Source organism: Rissa tridactyla, unplaced genomic scaffold, assembly GCF_028500815.1.
Source record: "Rissa tridactyla isolate bRisTri1 unplaced genomic scaffold, bRisTri1.patW.cur.20221130 scaffold_29, whole genome shotgun sequence".
Classification (NCBI taxonomy): Eukaryota; Metazoa; Chordata; class Aves; order Charadriiformes; family Laridae; genus Rissa; species Rissa tridactyla.
Window position 1 is genome coordinate 1,645,340 of NW_026529507.1, and position 16,957 is coordinate 1,662,296.

Sequence of the window (16,957 nt, forward strand, 5' to 3'; positions counted from 1 at the left end):
TGGGCAGAGGAGTGGCTGAAGGCACTCCAGGAGGTTCCTGGCAGACCTACTGATCACTCAAAGCTACAGCTCAGGAGTCTCACTGACTTCTTCCCACTTGAGAGCTCCCTACACATGTATCCCTTGTTCTACCTCCCCACCCTCTCACTAGGAAAATAAAAACACAAATGCAGGAAAGCTCCTTATCTGTAACGTAATTCCTGCCTTGAGCTTTCCCTCAAACAATCCCCTGGGAAATGTCCTGGGGGTGAACTGCAGCTGAGAGCAGCCCTGCCCCACACAGCACCCCCTTGACAGCAGGACACTCTCCTGCCAGGAGTTGCCTCTTCCCCCCACAGCTTCTCCCCGCACTGCTGTTGGGAGCTCCTCAGGTAAACGGAGAGCTGATCCTGACAGGAGATAAGTCCCTGCCACGGCACAAAGCACCCTTGGGTGAAGGGACCCTGCTCTGAAGGACAGCCCTGGGCACCCCTGGCTGCACACCCACCTTCACACTGCAGCCATCCCCGGGTGAAGGCAGCTGATGTGCCCTGTCCCTTTGACAGAGCCACAGGGAAGCCCTGCTCCAAAGCAAGTCCTTTTCCTCTACGCTGGAGAAACTGTGAGAGACCTCCTGATAGATCCCAGAGGCTGTGGGATGTGCCAGCTTTGGGAGATCATTCCAGGAACCGCAGCTGCATTGCCCTGCAGCCAGAGACTTACCCTGTTCAGGGCTGTGAAGATCTTTCTCCAAGCGAGCTCTCCTCTCTCCTCCCACCCCAGACTGCCTTTACACTCTCTGCCTCCCTCCTCTGCCCTCGCTGCCTGCAGGCAGTGCCCTCAGCCCTGCTGCGCTTGGCAGAGGAGCTGCTCCTGGGCAGAGCTGTCTCTCTGCAGCGCTGCCCGCTTGCCATCAGCTCCCTCCATGCCAGGAGCCCAGCCCAGCTCAGCAGCAGAGGACCAGCCCGAGGCAGCCCTTTCTCTGCCCCCTCGGGGCTCCCTCCAGGTGTCCCTGGGGCTCCAGGGGAACCTGCTGGGAAACAGGATGAAGTCACCACTGATGTTCCCTCCCTCAGCTGGGCAGAGACACTTCTTTCCAGCACTGTCATTTCTCAATCAGAGATGGAGGTCTAAGAAAACTTTGTTGTTTTATTAACTGACAGGACACCCAGACAATATTAGGGAGGAATCTCCTTTACCTGTTCTGACGGAAGAGATTCAGCTCAGACAATGAGTTTGTAGTCTTTGGGGTTTAAAGGTAGTTACCTCCATCCCACAAATACCCCAAATCACCAGGAGGTGGGATTCCTCTTGCCTCCATTCAGATATGCCCAAATGGAAGCTGGTTTTTTTGTGGCAATTTTGCTGTGAGCCCAAATGTGCCACAGCTGAGGTGCTGCAGCCCAGACATGCCCCCGGTGCCTTCAGCCTGGGGCACAGAGAGGAGGAGCTGGAGCTGTGTGTGCAACCTCTTCCTTCCACTTGGAGGGAAGAACAGCTGAGGGGTGTTGGGACAGCTCACATGCCTGGGCTGCTGTGATGGGTGGGCTCAGGAGATCAGGAGGCCAGAATAATCAGGAGGGATGTGTCCTCTGTGTGAAGGAGCTGCTGAGATGTGTGGAGCTTTTCTCTGGGATGAACATGTTGGGTGAGCCCTGGTGGGAGAGTGTCGGAGGAGAGACTAATAAGGGTGACATTGTGGTGGGAGACAAAGAACCTACTGAAGTCCCCTTGTAGACTTTAATTGTCCTGGCTTTCAGTGGAGGGGGACCACAGCAGCATGCAAACAGTCCTGGATGTTTCTGGAAGGTCTTGGTCAAGGCCCAGCTGCCAGGGTGGTCTACAATGCTGATGCCCATCTGAATTTTGCACTCTCAAAGAAGGAAGAGCTGGACAAGGATGTGAAAACAGTGTCAACCTTGGCTGTCGTGACCATGAAACAGTGGGGTCTCACCAGGGAAACAGTGGAGACTCCCCATGGGGAAGCTCCATAGGAAAAGGAAGCATATGAGAGGCTCAGGAAGGATTAAAAGAAAGGAGGAATTGAGAAATAATGGAGGTTTTAGAAAAGCCAGAGCTCCCCTGGACTTCAAGGGCACAAGGATGTGGAGTTGAGGAACAGTTAAGGAAGTTGAGGAACAGTTAAGGAAGTAAATGAAAATTATTGACCACCACAGAAGTGCGTCACCAGTGTTGAGTAGAGAGGAAGGATCGCTTCCCGCGACCTGCTGGCACCGCTCTTCCTAACGCACCCAGGAGGCTGTCGGCCTGCTTTGCTGCAAGGACACACTGCTGGCTCTCGGTCAGCTGCTTGTCTCTCAGAACACAAAGGTCCTTCTATGCCAAAGTGTTGAGAAGCTCTCAGTCACTCAGCCCCCAACCTGTACTGCTGCAGGGGACTATCTCTCCCTGGGTCCAGGGCTTGCTTTTCCCTTTGCTGAACTTCGTGAGGACCTTCTCTGCCCAGTTTTGGGCATGCCAATAATTATCACAGTCTGCCTGAATCAAAGGATGTGACACGGACATTTTCAACTAATGGAAATGTTGCTTTTTCATATGAAAACCAGTGCCAGCCTTGGGTGTTGTGACCATGAAATACTGGGGTCTCACCTCCCAAGGAGGAGGAGAATAGAAGTATGCAGATGACAGACCTCAGAGGAGCAGACTTTGGCCTAGTCTTCTGACTTTTTTGGGGGGAGCCCATGTGAGCAGCACAGAAGGGCAGCAGAGGGTCTGCAGTACAGTGGTCTGCAAGGACAGCGTCTTTCAAGTGCGAGAGTGTGGTCATACCCATAGTCAGGACAACAAGCAGAATGTCAGAAGAAGAGCTGGGGGAAACCAGACACTCATGGGGAAGCCCCAGAGAAAAAAGGAAGCATGAAGAGGTGGATGCCAGGATGAAAACAAAGGAGGAATTGAGGAATATGGTTGGTTTTAGAAAAGCCAAAGCTCCCATAGACTTGACACTTGCAAGGGATTTGAAGGGCACAACAATGAGCAGTTACTCCTTCAGGAACACCTAAAGAATAAACAAAGATAATGTGTGGTCACGGCTGAATTTGCAGAGAGTAGGTGTAGATAGGTACGAGGTACTCTTGGCCTGCGTCTTCACCAGCAAGGTCTCCCAGGTCTGTGTGCTTAAGAGGCAGAACCCCATGCGAAATCCAGCAGTGGATGCAGATCAAGTCAGGGGCTACATGGGTAAGGTCAACCTTTGGTAGTCCATTGGACCAGACAGGATGAAGCCAAGGATGTTGAGAGACCAGGCTGATGTCAGAGCAGGGCTGCTCTAATCCATTTTGGATCATTTTGCGTGGCTGGGCAGCAGCTCTGTGGAAATGGCCCTGGGGCTCTTTGAGTTTTATCAGGCCAAACAAGAGCCAGCAGCAAAGGTGGCCAACAGCATCTGAGGCTGTATGAGCAGGAGCACAGCCAGGAGAAGTGATTGTCCTGCTCTGCTCAGCACCTTTTACACCACACCCTGACCAGTGACAGTGAGACAGGGGCAAAAAGGAGCCAGCTCACTGGAGGGCCACTAAGGTGGTAGCCCTTCCGTTGTCCTTCAAGTGTTTGTGTGATTTCCCTAACAACGGCAGCATATACCACAACAAAAAAACATTAAAGCAACAACATCATTGATCGGCCTAAATATAAATACCTGCCCTGGAGCAGTCTACATCTGTGGTAGCCCCTCTGGGCAATGACAGTGGAATCAAAGAATCAGCATCGCAGAACAGTAGGGGTTGGAAGGTTTGAAGAGGTAAGGTCTGTTCAGAGGATGTTTAGACTTCTGTGACACTGACTGTGAAAACATTCATGAGAGGCCTTTACCCTATTTACAGCCACTAACCTGAAGCCCTACCACCACCTCTAAGTGAAGGTAGTAGGGTAGCAAACACCGAGGGAAATGGGCAAGACAAATTGTAGCAGGGCTGAGTAGAGAGGAAGGATCACCTCCACCGACCTGCTGGCAGTGCTCTTCCTAGTGCAGCCCAGAAAGCCATTGGCCACCTTTGCTGCAGAGGTGCAAAGCCTGGAGAAGAGAAGGCTTTGGGGAGACCTAATATCAGCCTTCCCACATCTTCTTGGCTAGCATCAAGAAAATGCTGACGGGCTCTTCAGTATTGTGCGTGATGGGAGGATGAGGGCCAATGGCATCAGCTGAAACAAATGAGCAAAACTTTATCCCTGTCAAGACAGGCAAACACTGGATGAGATTTCCCAGAGAGCTTGTGTCATCTCCATCCTTGGAGCTTTTCAAGCCCAAAATGAAGGAAGCCCTGAGCAACCTGGTCTGACCCCGTAGCTGACCCTGCTGTGGGCAGGAGGGTGGTCTAGAGATCTCCTCAGCTTCCTTCCAGCATGAATGATTCTGCATTTCAATCCACCATCTTTCCTTCATGAGGGGAGGGAAATCAGTCAGGTTCCTGGTGACCGTGGAAGTCAACCAGAAAGTGTGGTCAGACGATCAGGGACTTTCTTGTCGCACTCCAGGCATGGTTGCTCAGATGCAGGGCTGCTTGGCAGGTCCCCCCAAACAGCCCTGATCCTTTCCATTGTTTCACCGTTTCTTTTTCCCTCTTTCCCCACTCAAAAGTTTTTCCCCTTGACCATCCCTGTACCCTCCCATGGGCAAATAGCCGACCTCTATTTACCCTTTCCTCCATGGTCCTAGTTTGGCTTCCTTTGTACTTTCATTTGGTGTTTCCGAGCTTCTCACCATGGGAATGTGTACCTTGGTGAACAATGGCATTGATCAAGTGCCTCCTTTGATTATCTGTGGTGTCCTGCGATTCCTCATGCTGTTATCTTGTCAGAGGCAGCACATGTCAGGGAGAGCCATCTGCAGGCACACATGAACGACTGGCCCAATGGAGCTTCATTCCTGGGGGACCCTGATAAACTCTGGGACTCAGCAAATGGAAAACTCACACAGTTTTACAAGGAGAAGTGGTCAGACCTTTCCTGGGGGCAGGATCACCCCAGAGATGAGGGCATGCTTTGACCTGACTGGCTGAGGACTGACCCCGAGGAGAAGGTCCTGGGCATTACGAGGGATGCAACTTTAGCCAGTGGTACATGCGGGCCGTGAACTGGACTAGCTGCACACAGGGCTGCATTAGGGGGCACACGGCCACCCAGACAAGGCACTTATCATCCCCCTTGACCCAGCACTGTTGTGGCCACATCTGGTCTAGTGTGTCTGTGTGTGGGGCTCTCTGTTCTGAAGGAAGGAGGAGGAAGTGGAGAAGCTCCAAAGGACATTGGCCAGGATGGCATTTGAGGCCTTTGTGGAGAAGCTGAGGGAGCTGGGCTTCTGTACCTTTTGAAGTGGAGGCCCAGGGCTCTCTAGGAGTAGCCTGCACCTGCTTGAAGGGTGGCTTCAGAGGCGGTGGAGCTTTTCTTGGTAGTAGGAAGAGAAGGAAACCTCAAGAAACTGCAGCTTGGAAGGTTTGGACTGCATGTGAGGAAAAAGAAATCTCAGTCAAAGGGTTGCACTGTGGTGCAAGGGAGTCTTGATCAGCCCATGGCTTTGTGTTTCAAGGAACAACCGGTGAGAGTGGAGAGACATCAGAAAAGATACAGAAATGCTGGGGTGAGAGCGATGTGGGAAAGCACGATGGGTGCCTGCAGCCTACAAGGAAAGAGGCACAGGCATGGGACAGTGATGGTCACTCTGCAGTAGAGGTGGCCTAGGGCTCTGGCCAGGCTAAAAAGCCCAACAGCACCAAGGTCTTTGTCCCCTTGGCTATGGCACTTGCCTCTGCCACCAAGGCCCACCAGAAGAAACTTTATTTGGAGGCTCTGGGCTTGGTTTCTGCTTCACGGTTGCATGGGGAAGGAGGGAGGTGTTGCGCAGTCTCCCTACCCTTGGCCTTGCTCACCCTCACACCCCACTGCCCCCAGGAAGAGCCCTGAGCCACACCTGAGGGGCAGGATCTGCCTTCCCAGGGCCTGAGGGTCAGGTTTGGCCCTTCTGCTTCATCAAACAAAGCAACAGCTTTACAGCCACCTGCACTGTGCCTTTGCCTTCCTGCAATCACAGCCTCCAGCTATCTCCTCTAAGGAGTCCATGGGGAGACTTTGTCAGTAGTGGCCCTCAGTGGGGCCCATTAATGCTTCCAGGTACTTTGAGTTTTGCCTCTGACTTCTTGAGCAGTGTTTTCAATCTTCTCTCAGTATCTGAGGTTCATGGACACAGAGCTAAATACGCCACGGGGCTCATTAAAGTACAGAAAGCCCTAAAGACCTATTTCTCTTCCTTCAATTTCCTTCAAGTCTTCAAGACATCTACAGTGAATTGGAGTTCTTTCATAGTGTAGTTAAGAAGGAAGATTTCAAAGAGAACCTAATATTTCTTCTTCTTATTATTATTATTCTTTTAAAGGGTTTTTTTTAATTTACCTTTCAGTTTACAGAAGAGGTGATAGTAGTTTTCTGCAATTGATATTGATCCAGAGGGTCTCCTCAGGAGGTCTGGATGTTTAGGAAAAGCAGTCCCTTGAGGTGACACTGTATGGACATCCTTGCTCCTCACCCCCACAACCCCACCATCTCTGTCATTGGCCAACTGGGATTTACATCAGTTTCCTTCCATCAGACTTCTCCACTGATCTCTGCAGCTGGATGTTACAGCTCCATTGCACCAGCTCCCACCCGAGCTCCTTGGAGACCTGGCTGCGCCCAGGCACAGAAGGATTTTTCCCCTTTGCAAGCAAAGAAAAGTAAAGAATAATCATGTTTGAGAAACACTAAAACACCCTCTGCAGCCATATGCTAAGTAGAAGCTGCCTCTAATGAGGTTGCTTTTCTACGAGGGATAATCTTATGAGAAATAGGTACAAACAGATAGGTATAAAGACTTAGTTCTCCTGAAAACTCTTTCTTAGGGGAACCTGCAAATTTGCAGACAGCTTAGAGCAAAGCAGCTTCTCCTCAGGCCCTGCATCATCAAACCTGCAGCTAGCGTATGCGCTAGTGAGTGAAGAAATAGAAGATAAGCGGGTGAAGCGTATGCAGGGGAAGAAGGCCTTATTGTGGCTTGGCACACAGGTTGTCCTCAGGGTGGTGCGTGTAATGTAGGCATAAACCACAGTAGTCAGGGTGAATGAGCTCAACAACACAGCGGAGGAGAGAGCAACGCTCCTGTTCCATAGTAGCCAGTGCCCACGCAGGCTGCTCCCAGCAAAGGATGATGCCGCAGGAGAAGGAGTCACTACTTTGGGCACAGAGGGTCTAATGGCATACGAGATGGTGGGGCTGAGCACAAGTAGAGTTATCATTCCCCAGCAGCTAAAGATGAGGATGGAGCACAACCAGGAGTTCATAAGGACAGCGCAGTATGAGGGGTTACAAATGACCCTGCAGCAAATGAAACGCATCACAATACAAAGGTTAAACTCATCTGTGCCCAGGAAGTCAGAGCAGAAGGTCGAGGACTTGTAAGCAGCCCCAGAAGCACCTTAACCTCCAACATGGGACTGCCAAACACGTTAGGGGTGATGACCAAAGTGAACCAACTATCCAAGAAGGACAAGGTGCTGAGGATGAGATACGTGGGGGCGTTATTGGTGGTGGAGCCAAATGATGGCAATGGTGACTGCATTCCCCATGACAGTGAGCAGATCAACCACCAGCAGCAGTGTGAAAAGGAGGATTTTCAACGCTTGAATGACTGAGACGGTCTTTAGGAGAGATATAGTAGAACTGTGAGGATCCATTTTGGTACCCGGTCAGTTGAAGGTGTGACAAGAGTAACTAATATCATGCTTGGGGAAATTCATCTTGTTACATTTGTCAACCTTCCTTCCCTTTTGTCAGGCTTCCTCTCCCTTCCAGAAAATGGGAGACCAGAATTGTGCTCTGTAGGGATTCTGCTTTTCTCTGTGTCTTCACCCAATGACACGAAAAGTACTGATCCAACCCACTTCTCTTCAGAAAAAGAAGATGCCTCTCCTGCCTGGCTGGTTTGCATGGGTATTCTGGACTGCCAGCTGGGAACTGATATTTCTGGCAAAAGCTGTGTGAATGATGTTCCATTTCTAACGGTGGTGTAGCTGGGCATCAAGCCTGTGCCGGTGTGCAACCAGAGCACTTAGGTCATTAATCCCCTGGCTGGTCCAGGCACTCTCCCATCTCATCATGCACATTGACGAGAGGAGAGACTGGTCTGAGGCAGTGGATTGACTTGAAACCAAGGGATTGAGCTCAGTCAACCCCCTTCAAAATTAACCACCTCCAAGATTAGCCAAAATGAGTCACCTTCAAAATTAACTGGTGGACTTGGCAGTGTTAGGTTAAGAGTTGGACTTGACGATCTTAAGGGCCTTTTCCAGCCTAAAGGATTCTATGATTTTATGATCATTTTGAAAGCATCTCTTCTACAGACGCACAGAGCCATTGCAATGGTCTCCTTCCAATTTCCCTTTAAGCCTTCTCTTGACTAGGATGCCTGCAGCACCATAATCTGTATGTTACTTGTAATACTGAAATTAAGGCACTCAGTTAAGTTCCTGGAGTTTGTAGTCACGGAAAACTCGTCTTGAGTCTAAAGGAAAACAGAATCAGCAACAAAGCTGTTTGGCAACAAAACAGGAAAAGAGAGCAAAGGGGAAAAAGGCACTGTGTAAGTGTAAACAGGTTTCCAGTCGGCAGGCTGCTCTGATGGAGCCCTGCACGAGCCTGTGCCCGGTTCTCATTAGAGCCTCTTCCCAACTGCCCTCTGTGCGCGTGCATTCTCCCATGGGAATGCAGTGAGCTTCAAGCTGGAACCATGGGTGAGTAGGTGGTCAGTGGCCAGCCCAGCCCACAGCACAACAGTAGGCTACGGGGTCTGTGTTCAGCAACTGGAGCAGGGCTGCGAACACCCTGCACTCCCATGCCTGGGTACCTGCCATGGGGAGACCATGAGGACCACGGCCCAGGCGCTGGAGAGAATTAGTGCCTAAGGCAGACCTGGGTCTCCTCCTAGAGAGACTGATGGGCTGGAGAAGGCTGACTGGCTCCCTCCCGCCCACTGGCAGCACAAGACTCACGGGGTCCTGCTGACCATAGGCCTCGATGCTGCAAGAGCCGAGGAACTCATGGAGGAACAGTGTGGGGCAACTGGGCAAAACAGGCTCTAAGTCCTTGTCCGGCCTGGCTCTCCAGACTGTACCCGCACAGGCTGATCAGGATATACTTCTTCAGCTGCTGCCGCCATTGGGTGGGCACCAGTGAGAACCCACAGCTTCCTTCAGTCAGGGAAGCAGTCTCTGGAAGCAAGCGGTGCTGTAGAGGAAAAAGGTGGCTGAGGTTTCTGGGAGTCCCTCTCCGAACCCGAGTGTGAAAGGAAAAACGCTGTTGTTTTTGACAGAAGAGTTCACCTGGAGTCAAAGTGTGGCTCAGATCTTAAGTAGAGCCAAGGGTAAGTGTGAAATGGAAGAGGATGATTTTTAAGGACCATTCCAACCACAGCCATTCTGGGATTCTGGAATTCGAGGATTAAATTAAACCACTCCTCAACTGTGTGCCAAGTACAGTCTGCCACCAATGAGGTTCATGTTCCACAAGGCAGAACCATGCAAGAAATCTTTTACACAGAAAGTAATCTAAAAAGTAACCACAATTAAAGAGTTGGCTACAGACAGAATTAGACACATTACTGGAATATAGACAAGCTTTTCACTCCCTGAAGCTCAAAGCATCTTCTGGATTGTTGAGATGTGTCTAAGTGATGAAAGAGGAAGGGCAGGGCAAATCTAGAGAGCAATCGCATGTGCTTCTGTTCAGATGTGCTGCTGGAAAGGTGACTCCAGACATGGTCTATTTTTTAGAGAGATGTGGAAACACGTGAAAGATGAGGGAGATTAAATGCACAGCCTGATCGAGAGAGTACTGACGATGCAAACAGAGTGGAAGGTCAATAGCTCTCCTCTTCCTATTAATGCACACCCTGAAAACCACTCATTTTGATCTCATCAGAAAACAATTACATGATATTTAAATTATTTCAGTTATTTTGTGTTAGTTGATGAGATTGTGCTCATACACGTGCCAAAATGTCTCAGTTCTTTAGGCAGAGCTCCGCAGTCTGACCATCAGTGCCCAGCGGTATCTCCAGAGGACGCAGTGTCTCTGAAGCACGTGCCGGGGACTGGCCACTGTCACAGAGGACCTGCTGGAGAGCAGAGCCCCTCGGAAGCTGCAGCTGCAGCCTGGGCAGAGGGTCCCAGGGCACCCACATTGGCACCATGCGCCCGTGTCCCTCTAACTGCATCCCACCCCAATTTTATCATCTCTTGCCTTTGCAAACAAATGCATTACAAAAAAATCCCCCAGAGATCAGTATATTAAAACAAGACAAAGCCAAGCAAGGAGGATAACACCAACAAAATGTTTGAAGCTTCAAGTTGCACGAGGACAAGCACAAACCAAGGCTGGGTGGAGAATGGCTCGAGAGCAGCCCAGAAAAGAACGGGTTGCCCAGAGGAGTTTTGGAGGCTCCATCCCTGGAGGTGTTCAAGACCAGGTTGGATGGGGCTTTGAGCAGATGAAGAGCGACACCTACAAACGCCCATTTCTCATGGAGGGTGCTGCTGAGAGCACCACCGGTTATTATTTGATCATTGTCCGGCCAGAACTGAGCCATCTCCTTCCCGCTAACGCTACCAGGGGTGAAGGCGGTCAAGAAGAGAAGAGAGAGAATCTCAAAGTTCAAAAAGGTGCTGTGAAAATGGGGAGTTTTTTACCCCTGGTATCCCAGGGGTAACTGGGGAAGAAAAGCGTTAAGAGAAACTTCTGTGTCTCTGGGTTCATCTCTGTGTCTCCCCAGGGCTTCCACCCCAGAGATGCTCCCTTTTCCTCCTCGGCCAAACGGGATCTGTCCTGGAGGTTTGGCAGCTCCGCCTGAAAACGGCTGCCAATCTTGAGGCACCTGAAATTGTAAGGAAGAGGAGGTGAGGAAGGCAAGTTGGGAACAGATACAGCACAATCAGTAGACACTTAGGAAGAGGGGAGGTGTGAGGAGCTGCACTAAATAAGTTACGTCTTTCCCAGCAAAGCATGACTAGCTCTCCTCTAACAACTTCCACAGTCCCTTCCCAGCACCACCAACATCACTGTGCTGCCCCAAGAGTCCTTTTGCAGCCCTTCAGGCAAGAAAGTTTTTCCTTCTTCTCTCAAAACCTGACCAAACTGGCGAGGTTCACTCCCAGAGCAGCAGCGAGCTGCAAGAGCTGCGGCCACCGAGCAAGTGCATCAGAATGTTGTGTAGAACACGGGAGGCCGGCAGCACTCTTTATGACGTAAGCACAGACAGTGCTTCACTGGGCATTTTGTTGCATTTCTGGCCAACACGGGGGCATCCTCTGGCCATAACAACCGCGCTGTTGACCTCAGCAGAATTGGCCAAGTGATGGGGAGAAAGTCAATGTCAACTGCGAGGGCCCGCACAGCCCAGGCACTGCACCAACCTCCCACCAAGTCCCCAGCTGCGGTTCCCTCATCCCCCATTTGCTGAGTGTTTGCTCTTATTCTGACTGCTGGGCCACAACCCATGGCTGCATGCGGATTTTAGTGCTATCCTTCATCAGACAAAACCCAAAGTCCCTCACCGCACTGCCTGAAAGATAGAAAAAAACTGCTCAAGATAAAAATGATTATGCTGAGACCGCCCTTTAGCCTTCCTTGCCATCCTCATCCTCGCACACCACTAACTATTCCCTTGGGATTTCCAGGCTCCCCAAAATCGCACAGAGTTAGAGAATTTGCTGCGCATGAGAAATTCCCCATCCCAAGGGCTGATGGTCCCCTGGGCCTAACGTACGAGGCCCCACAGGACAGGGCCAGACCTGCGTGCAAGCATGACGTCAACCGATAACTAAAAAGCACTTCATAAACCCAAACTTGGGAAATAGTTAGCCCCAAAACCAGCAGCAGCACGTTGCTCGGTGAGGCGAGCTGCCACGACTACCCTCAATGAACATCTTTTGGCTGTGAGCTCCAGAGACCCATCCCTAACGGCAAAAAGTTCGTTTGGGTGCACTCTTAATCTCCCATCCCTCCCACAGGCAACGAGACACCAGTTGTTTCCACTCGAGCAAGTGGTTCCTGTTCTGAAGCTTTGGATTATCCCTGACCTGTGCGCAAGCCCTGATATCCATCATTGAATTTAAAGTTAACCGTGGCTCCGTAGGTAATCAAGCTTTATGTACTGGCTCTGTCGCTAAGGATGATTGGAGATAGTCGCTGAGTAGTTGCTAAGGAGAGGATCAAGGGGAATTGTTCGAAGGAACCAAGAACTTAACAATGTGCATGATGACATTGTTGAGTGTTTATGGATAAGAATCAAGGGGAAGGCCAATAAGCCGGACATCATGGGGGGAGTTTGTTATAGACCCCCCAACCAGGATGTAGAGGCCAATGAAATATTCTATAAGCAGCTGCCATAGGTCTTGTGATCACTCGCCCTTATTCTTGTGGGGGACTTCAACTTCCCAGATGTCTGCTGGAAATATCATGCAGCAGAGAGGGCACAGTCCAGGCAGTTCCTGGAGTGTGTGGAAGACAACTTCCTAACACAGCTGGTGAGGAAGCCAACTAGGGAAAGTGCCCTACTGGACCTGCTGCTTGTTAACAGAGAAGGTCTTGTAGGGGATGTAAAGATTGAAGGTCGTCTTGGGCAGTGTGACCATGAAATGATAGAATTTTCGATTCTTGATGAAGCAAGGCGGGGAGCCAGCAGAACTGCCACCCTAGGTTTCCGAAGGGCAAACTTTGGCCTGCTTAGGAGCATGATTGAGAGTGTCCCTTGGGGGACGGTCCTGAAGGGCAAAGGTGCCCAGGAAGGCTGGTCTTACTTCAAGGATGAACTCTTAAAAGCTCGGGAGAAGGCCATCCCCAAGTCTCAAAAAAACAAGCAGACAGGGAAGAAGACCAGCCTGGCTAAATAGAGAGCTTTGGCTGGACCGCAAGAAAAAAAAGAAAGTTTATGATCCTTGGAAAAGGGGCTTGGCTACTGATGCAAAATACCAAGATGTAGTGAAGCTCTGCAGGGCAAAATTAGAAGGACCAAAGCTCAAGCAGAACTCATCTTGGCCACCACGGTTAAAGATAACAAGAGGTTCTTCCAGTATATCAATAGAAAAAGGAAGACTAAGGAGAATGTAGGCCCACTAACGAATGAGATGGGTGCCCTAGTGGTGGAAGACACAGAGAAGGCAGAGCTACTGAATGCCTTCTTTGCTTCAGTCTTCACTGCTAAAGCTCTCCCTCATGAATACTAGGCCCTGGAGGCAAGGGGGAAGGTCTGGAGAGAGGAAGAGTTTTCCCCAGTAGAGGAAGATCGGGTTAGAGACCACTTGGCCAAACTGGACATCCATAAGTCCATGGGCCCTGATGAGATGCACCCGTGAGTGCTGAGAGAGCTGGCAGATATTAGTGCTTGGCCGCTCTGCATCATCTTTGAAAGGTCATGGAGAACAGGAGAGGTGCCTGCGGACTGGAGGAAGGCCAATATCACTCCAGTCTTCAAAAGGGCAAGAAGGAGGAGCCAGGGAACTACAGACCGGTTAGTCTCACCTCCATCCCTGGGAAGGTAATGGAGCGACTCATTCTGGATGTCATATCCAAGCACGTTAAGGAGCAGGAAGTTATTGGAAGTGGTCATGCTTGGCCAATCTCATAGCCTTCTATGATGTTATAACAGGTTGGCTGGATGAGGGCAGAGCAGCAGACGTCATCTACCTTGACTTCAGCAAGGCTTTTGGCACTGTCTCTCATAACATCCTCCTTAGGAAACTGAGGAAGTGTGGACTAGACAAGGTGACAGTGAGGTGGATGGAGAGCTGGCTGTGTGACAGGACTCAGAGCATTGTGATTAATGGAGCAGGGTTGAGTTGGAGGCCTGTAACCAGTGGTGACCCCCAGGTGTCAATACTTGGATCAGTATTGTTTAATGTATTCATCAGTGACCTGGACGAGGGGACAGAGTGTATGCTCAGCAAGTTCGCTGATGATACCAAACTGGGTGGGGTGGCTGACAGCCCAGAGGGCCGTGCTGCCATCCAGCGTGACCTAGACAGGCTGGAGAGCTGGGCAGAGAAGAACCTAATGAGGTTCAACAAGGACAAGTGTAGGGTCCTGCACCTGGGGAGGAAGAATGTCAGGCACCAGTATAGGTTAGGGGTGGACCTGCTGGAAAGCAGCTCTGAAGAAAAGGATCTGGGGGTCTTGGTAGACAGTAAATCATCCACAAGCAATCAATGTGCCATTGTCACCAAGAAGGCCAATGGAATTGTGGGCTGCATAGGGAAGAGCGTGGCCAGCAGGTCAAGGGAGGTCATTTCCCCCCTCTACTCTGCACTGGTGAGGCCACAACTGGAATACTGTGTCCAGTTCTGGGCTCCCCAGTTCAAGAGAGACAGGGAACTACTGGAGAGAGTCCAGCGTAGGGCAACAAAGATGATTGAGGGATTGGAGAACATCCCTTATGAGGAAAGGCTGAGAGAGCTGGGACTCTTGAGCCTGGAGAAGAGAAGGCTGAGGGGAGACCCTATTAACGTTGACAAGTATCTAAAGGGTGGGTTGAAGGAGGACGGAGCCAGACTCTTTTCAGTGGTTCCCAGTAACAGGACGAGGGGTAACGAGCACAAGCTGGAACATAGGAAGTTCCAATCAAATATGAGAAGAAACTTCTTTATGGTGAGGGTGACAGAGCACTGGAACAGGCTGTCGAGGGAGGCTGTGGAGTCCCCTTCTCTGGAGACTTTCAAGACCTGCCTGGACCTGCAGTCCTGACTCGTGCTCTCGGCAATCCTGCTTTAGCAGGGGAGTTGGACTAGATGATCTCTAGAGGTCCCTTCCAACTTGGGAATTCTGTGAAAATTCTGTGAAAATTCCGTAAATCTGTATCTGGGACACGATTGAAATGATTACCGCAGATGACAGAAATCACCCTAGCGAAGGTGCAGCTACCCTCTGGAGACCGACCTGCCAGCCAATGAGTTTTTCAGAGAGCAGAGGGTGGCACAGAAACCAATGCTGATCCTAGGATGTGGTCACCAGTAGTAAACACAGCGTACATGGCAAAGGTGCAGAAAACAGTACTAACGCCATGACGAGCAGAGATAGTCCTTTCCCCAGTCATGAAGCTGGCCATCAGCTGTGGCAGGGTGCTGGTGCAGTAGCACATCTCCAGGGAAGACAAATGCCTCAAGAAGCAGCCCATGGCAGTATGCAGATGCTGGCTTTCCTGCATGGTGATGATGATGATGACGATGAGAGCTTTCCCAAATGCACACACCATGCAGATCATAAGGGAGATGAGGAAGGGATTTGTCTAAGGGCTGGCAACATTCCTCACTCCATAGCTATGGGAGACTCCATGCTTGTCCTATTGCCCTTTCTCCATGGAATTTTTTATGTCCTTCTTTTCCCCTCTAACTTGGTAGGGAAATTGCGAGGAACAGCATTTAGTTCAGTTTTAGATGCTTGGGTGTCAGAGAGATAAGTCACTGCAAATACATTTCTTTTGTTTGATTAAAGAAGGAGTATAAATCCTTGTTCACATAGTCACTGGGTCATACTGGTGAGGTAGATTATAATGAAGTCAAAGTGGGGTGTCCACAATTCTTTGTGGACAACATTATCACAGGCAAAAAATCAAGAAAAGAAAAAACCTCACCCAACAACAATGACAACAACAAAAACTAATAAAGAAAGGCTGGGCCTATAATGACTTACATTATGAGTCATATGCTGAAGAACATGAACACTCTGCAGCTTCTGAAAACCATCCAGGCACCAGTTTCCACAGGGCATCCTTGAGCTCCTGGTTCCTCATGCTGTAGATGAGGGGGTTCAGTGCTGGAGGCACGACTGAGTACAGCACAGCCAGCACTAGGTCTAGAATGGGGGAGGAGATGGAGGGGGGCTTCAGGTAGGTAAAGATTCCTGTGCTGACAAACAGGGAGACCACGGCCAGGTGAGGGAGGCACGTGGAAAAGGCTTTGTGCCGTCCCTGCTCAGAGGGGATCCTTAGCACGGCCCTGAAGATCTGCAAATACGACAGCACAATGAAAACAAAGCAAACAAATACTAAACTGCCACTAACCACAAGAAGGCCACCTTCTCTGAGGTAGTCTGAGTGTGAGCAGGAGAGCTTGAGGATCTGGGGGATTTCACAGAAGAACTGGTCCACTGTGTTGCCCTGGCAGAGGGGCAGGGAAAATGTATTGGCCGTGTGCAGGAGAGCATGGAGAAACCCACTGCCCCAGGCAGCTGCTGCCATGAGGACACAAGCTCTGCTGCCCAGGAGGGTCCCGTAGTGCAGGGGTTTGCAGATGGCAACGTAGCGGTCATAGGACATGACGGTGAGAAGAAAATACTCTGCTGAAATGAAAAAGACAAACAGAAAGACCTGTGCAGCACATCCTGCATAGGAGATGGCCCTCATGTCCCAGAGAGAATTCACCATGGATTTGGGGACAGTGGTGGAGATGGAGCCCAGGTCAAGAACAGAGAGGCTGAGGAGGAAGAAGTACATGGGGGTGTGGAGGCGGTGGTCACAGGCGATGGCCATGATGATGAGGCCGTTGGCCAGGAGGGCAGCCAGGTAGATGCCCAGGAAGAGCCCGAAGTGCAAGAGCTGCAGCTCTTGCGTGTCTGCAAATTGCAGGAGGAGGAACTGGGTGATGGAGCTGCTGTTGGACATCTGCTGCCTCTGGCCTTGGGGGGCTGTCGAAGATGGAAAAGACAGTGACAAGTTAGAAGAGACTCGTCTGAGCAAAACCTGATGCACTTTCCATAGAAATCCTGCTGAACCCTCCTCCTCCGGAAGAGGAAGGCCTTGGCAGGTCCGTTTCATGAGCTCTGATTGGTGCTGGCTGAGGGTGCTCCAGGGAGCAGGGGGGCTCTGCTGTGGGTTCTGGAGGAGTGAGTCCTGCTCTACAGCAGTGGGTAAATAAGAACTTGGGTGATCTCAGATTAAATCCACTTG

At 50.6% G+C, this 16,957-nt stretch overlaps 1 protein-coding gene across 1 annotated transcript; it reads right to left on the reverse strand.

The window, feature by feature from the left end:
• Nucleotides 1-11,569: 11,569 nt before the first annotated feature.
• Nucleotides 11,570-16,672, reverse strand: LOC128903249 (olfactory receptor 14C36-like). The gene is made up of 2 exons (XM_054187262.1): nt 15,779-16,672; nt 11,570-11,581 (listed from the first exon to the last, which is right to left on the reverse strand). The coding sequence occupies exons 1-2, from the start codon at nt 16,670-16,672 to the stop codon at nt 11,570-11,572; spliced, it is 906 nt and encodes a 301-aa protein (XP_054043237.1).
• Between the last annotated feature and the right edge of the window lie 285 nt (nt 16,673-16,957).

Coding starts and splice junctions, on each gene's coding strand:
- LOC128903249 (XM_054187262.1), bottom strand. CDS start 16,672: ATGTCCAACAGCAGCTCCATCACCCAGTTCCTCCTCCTGCAATTTGCA.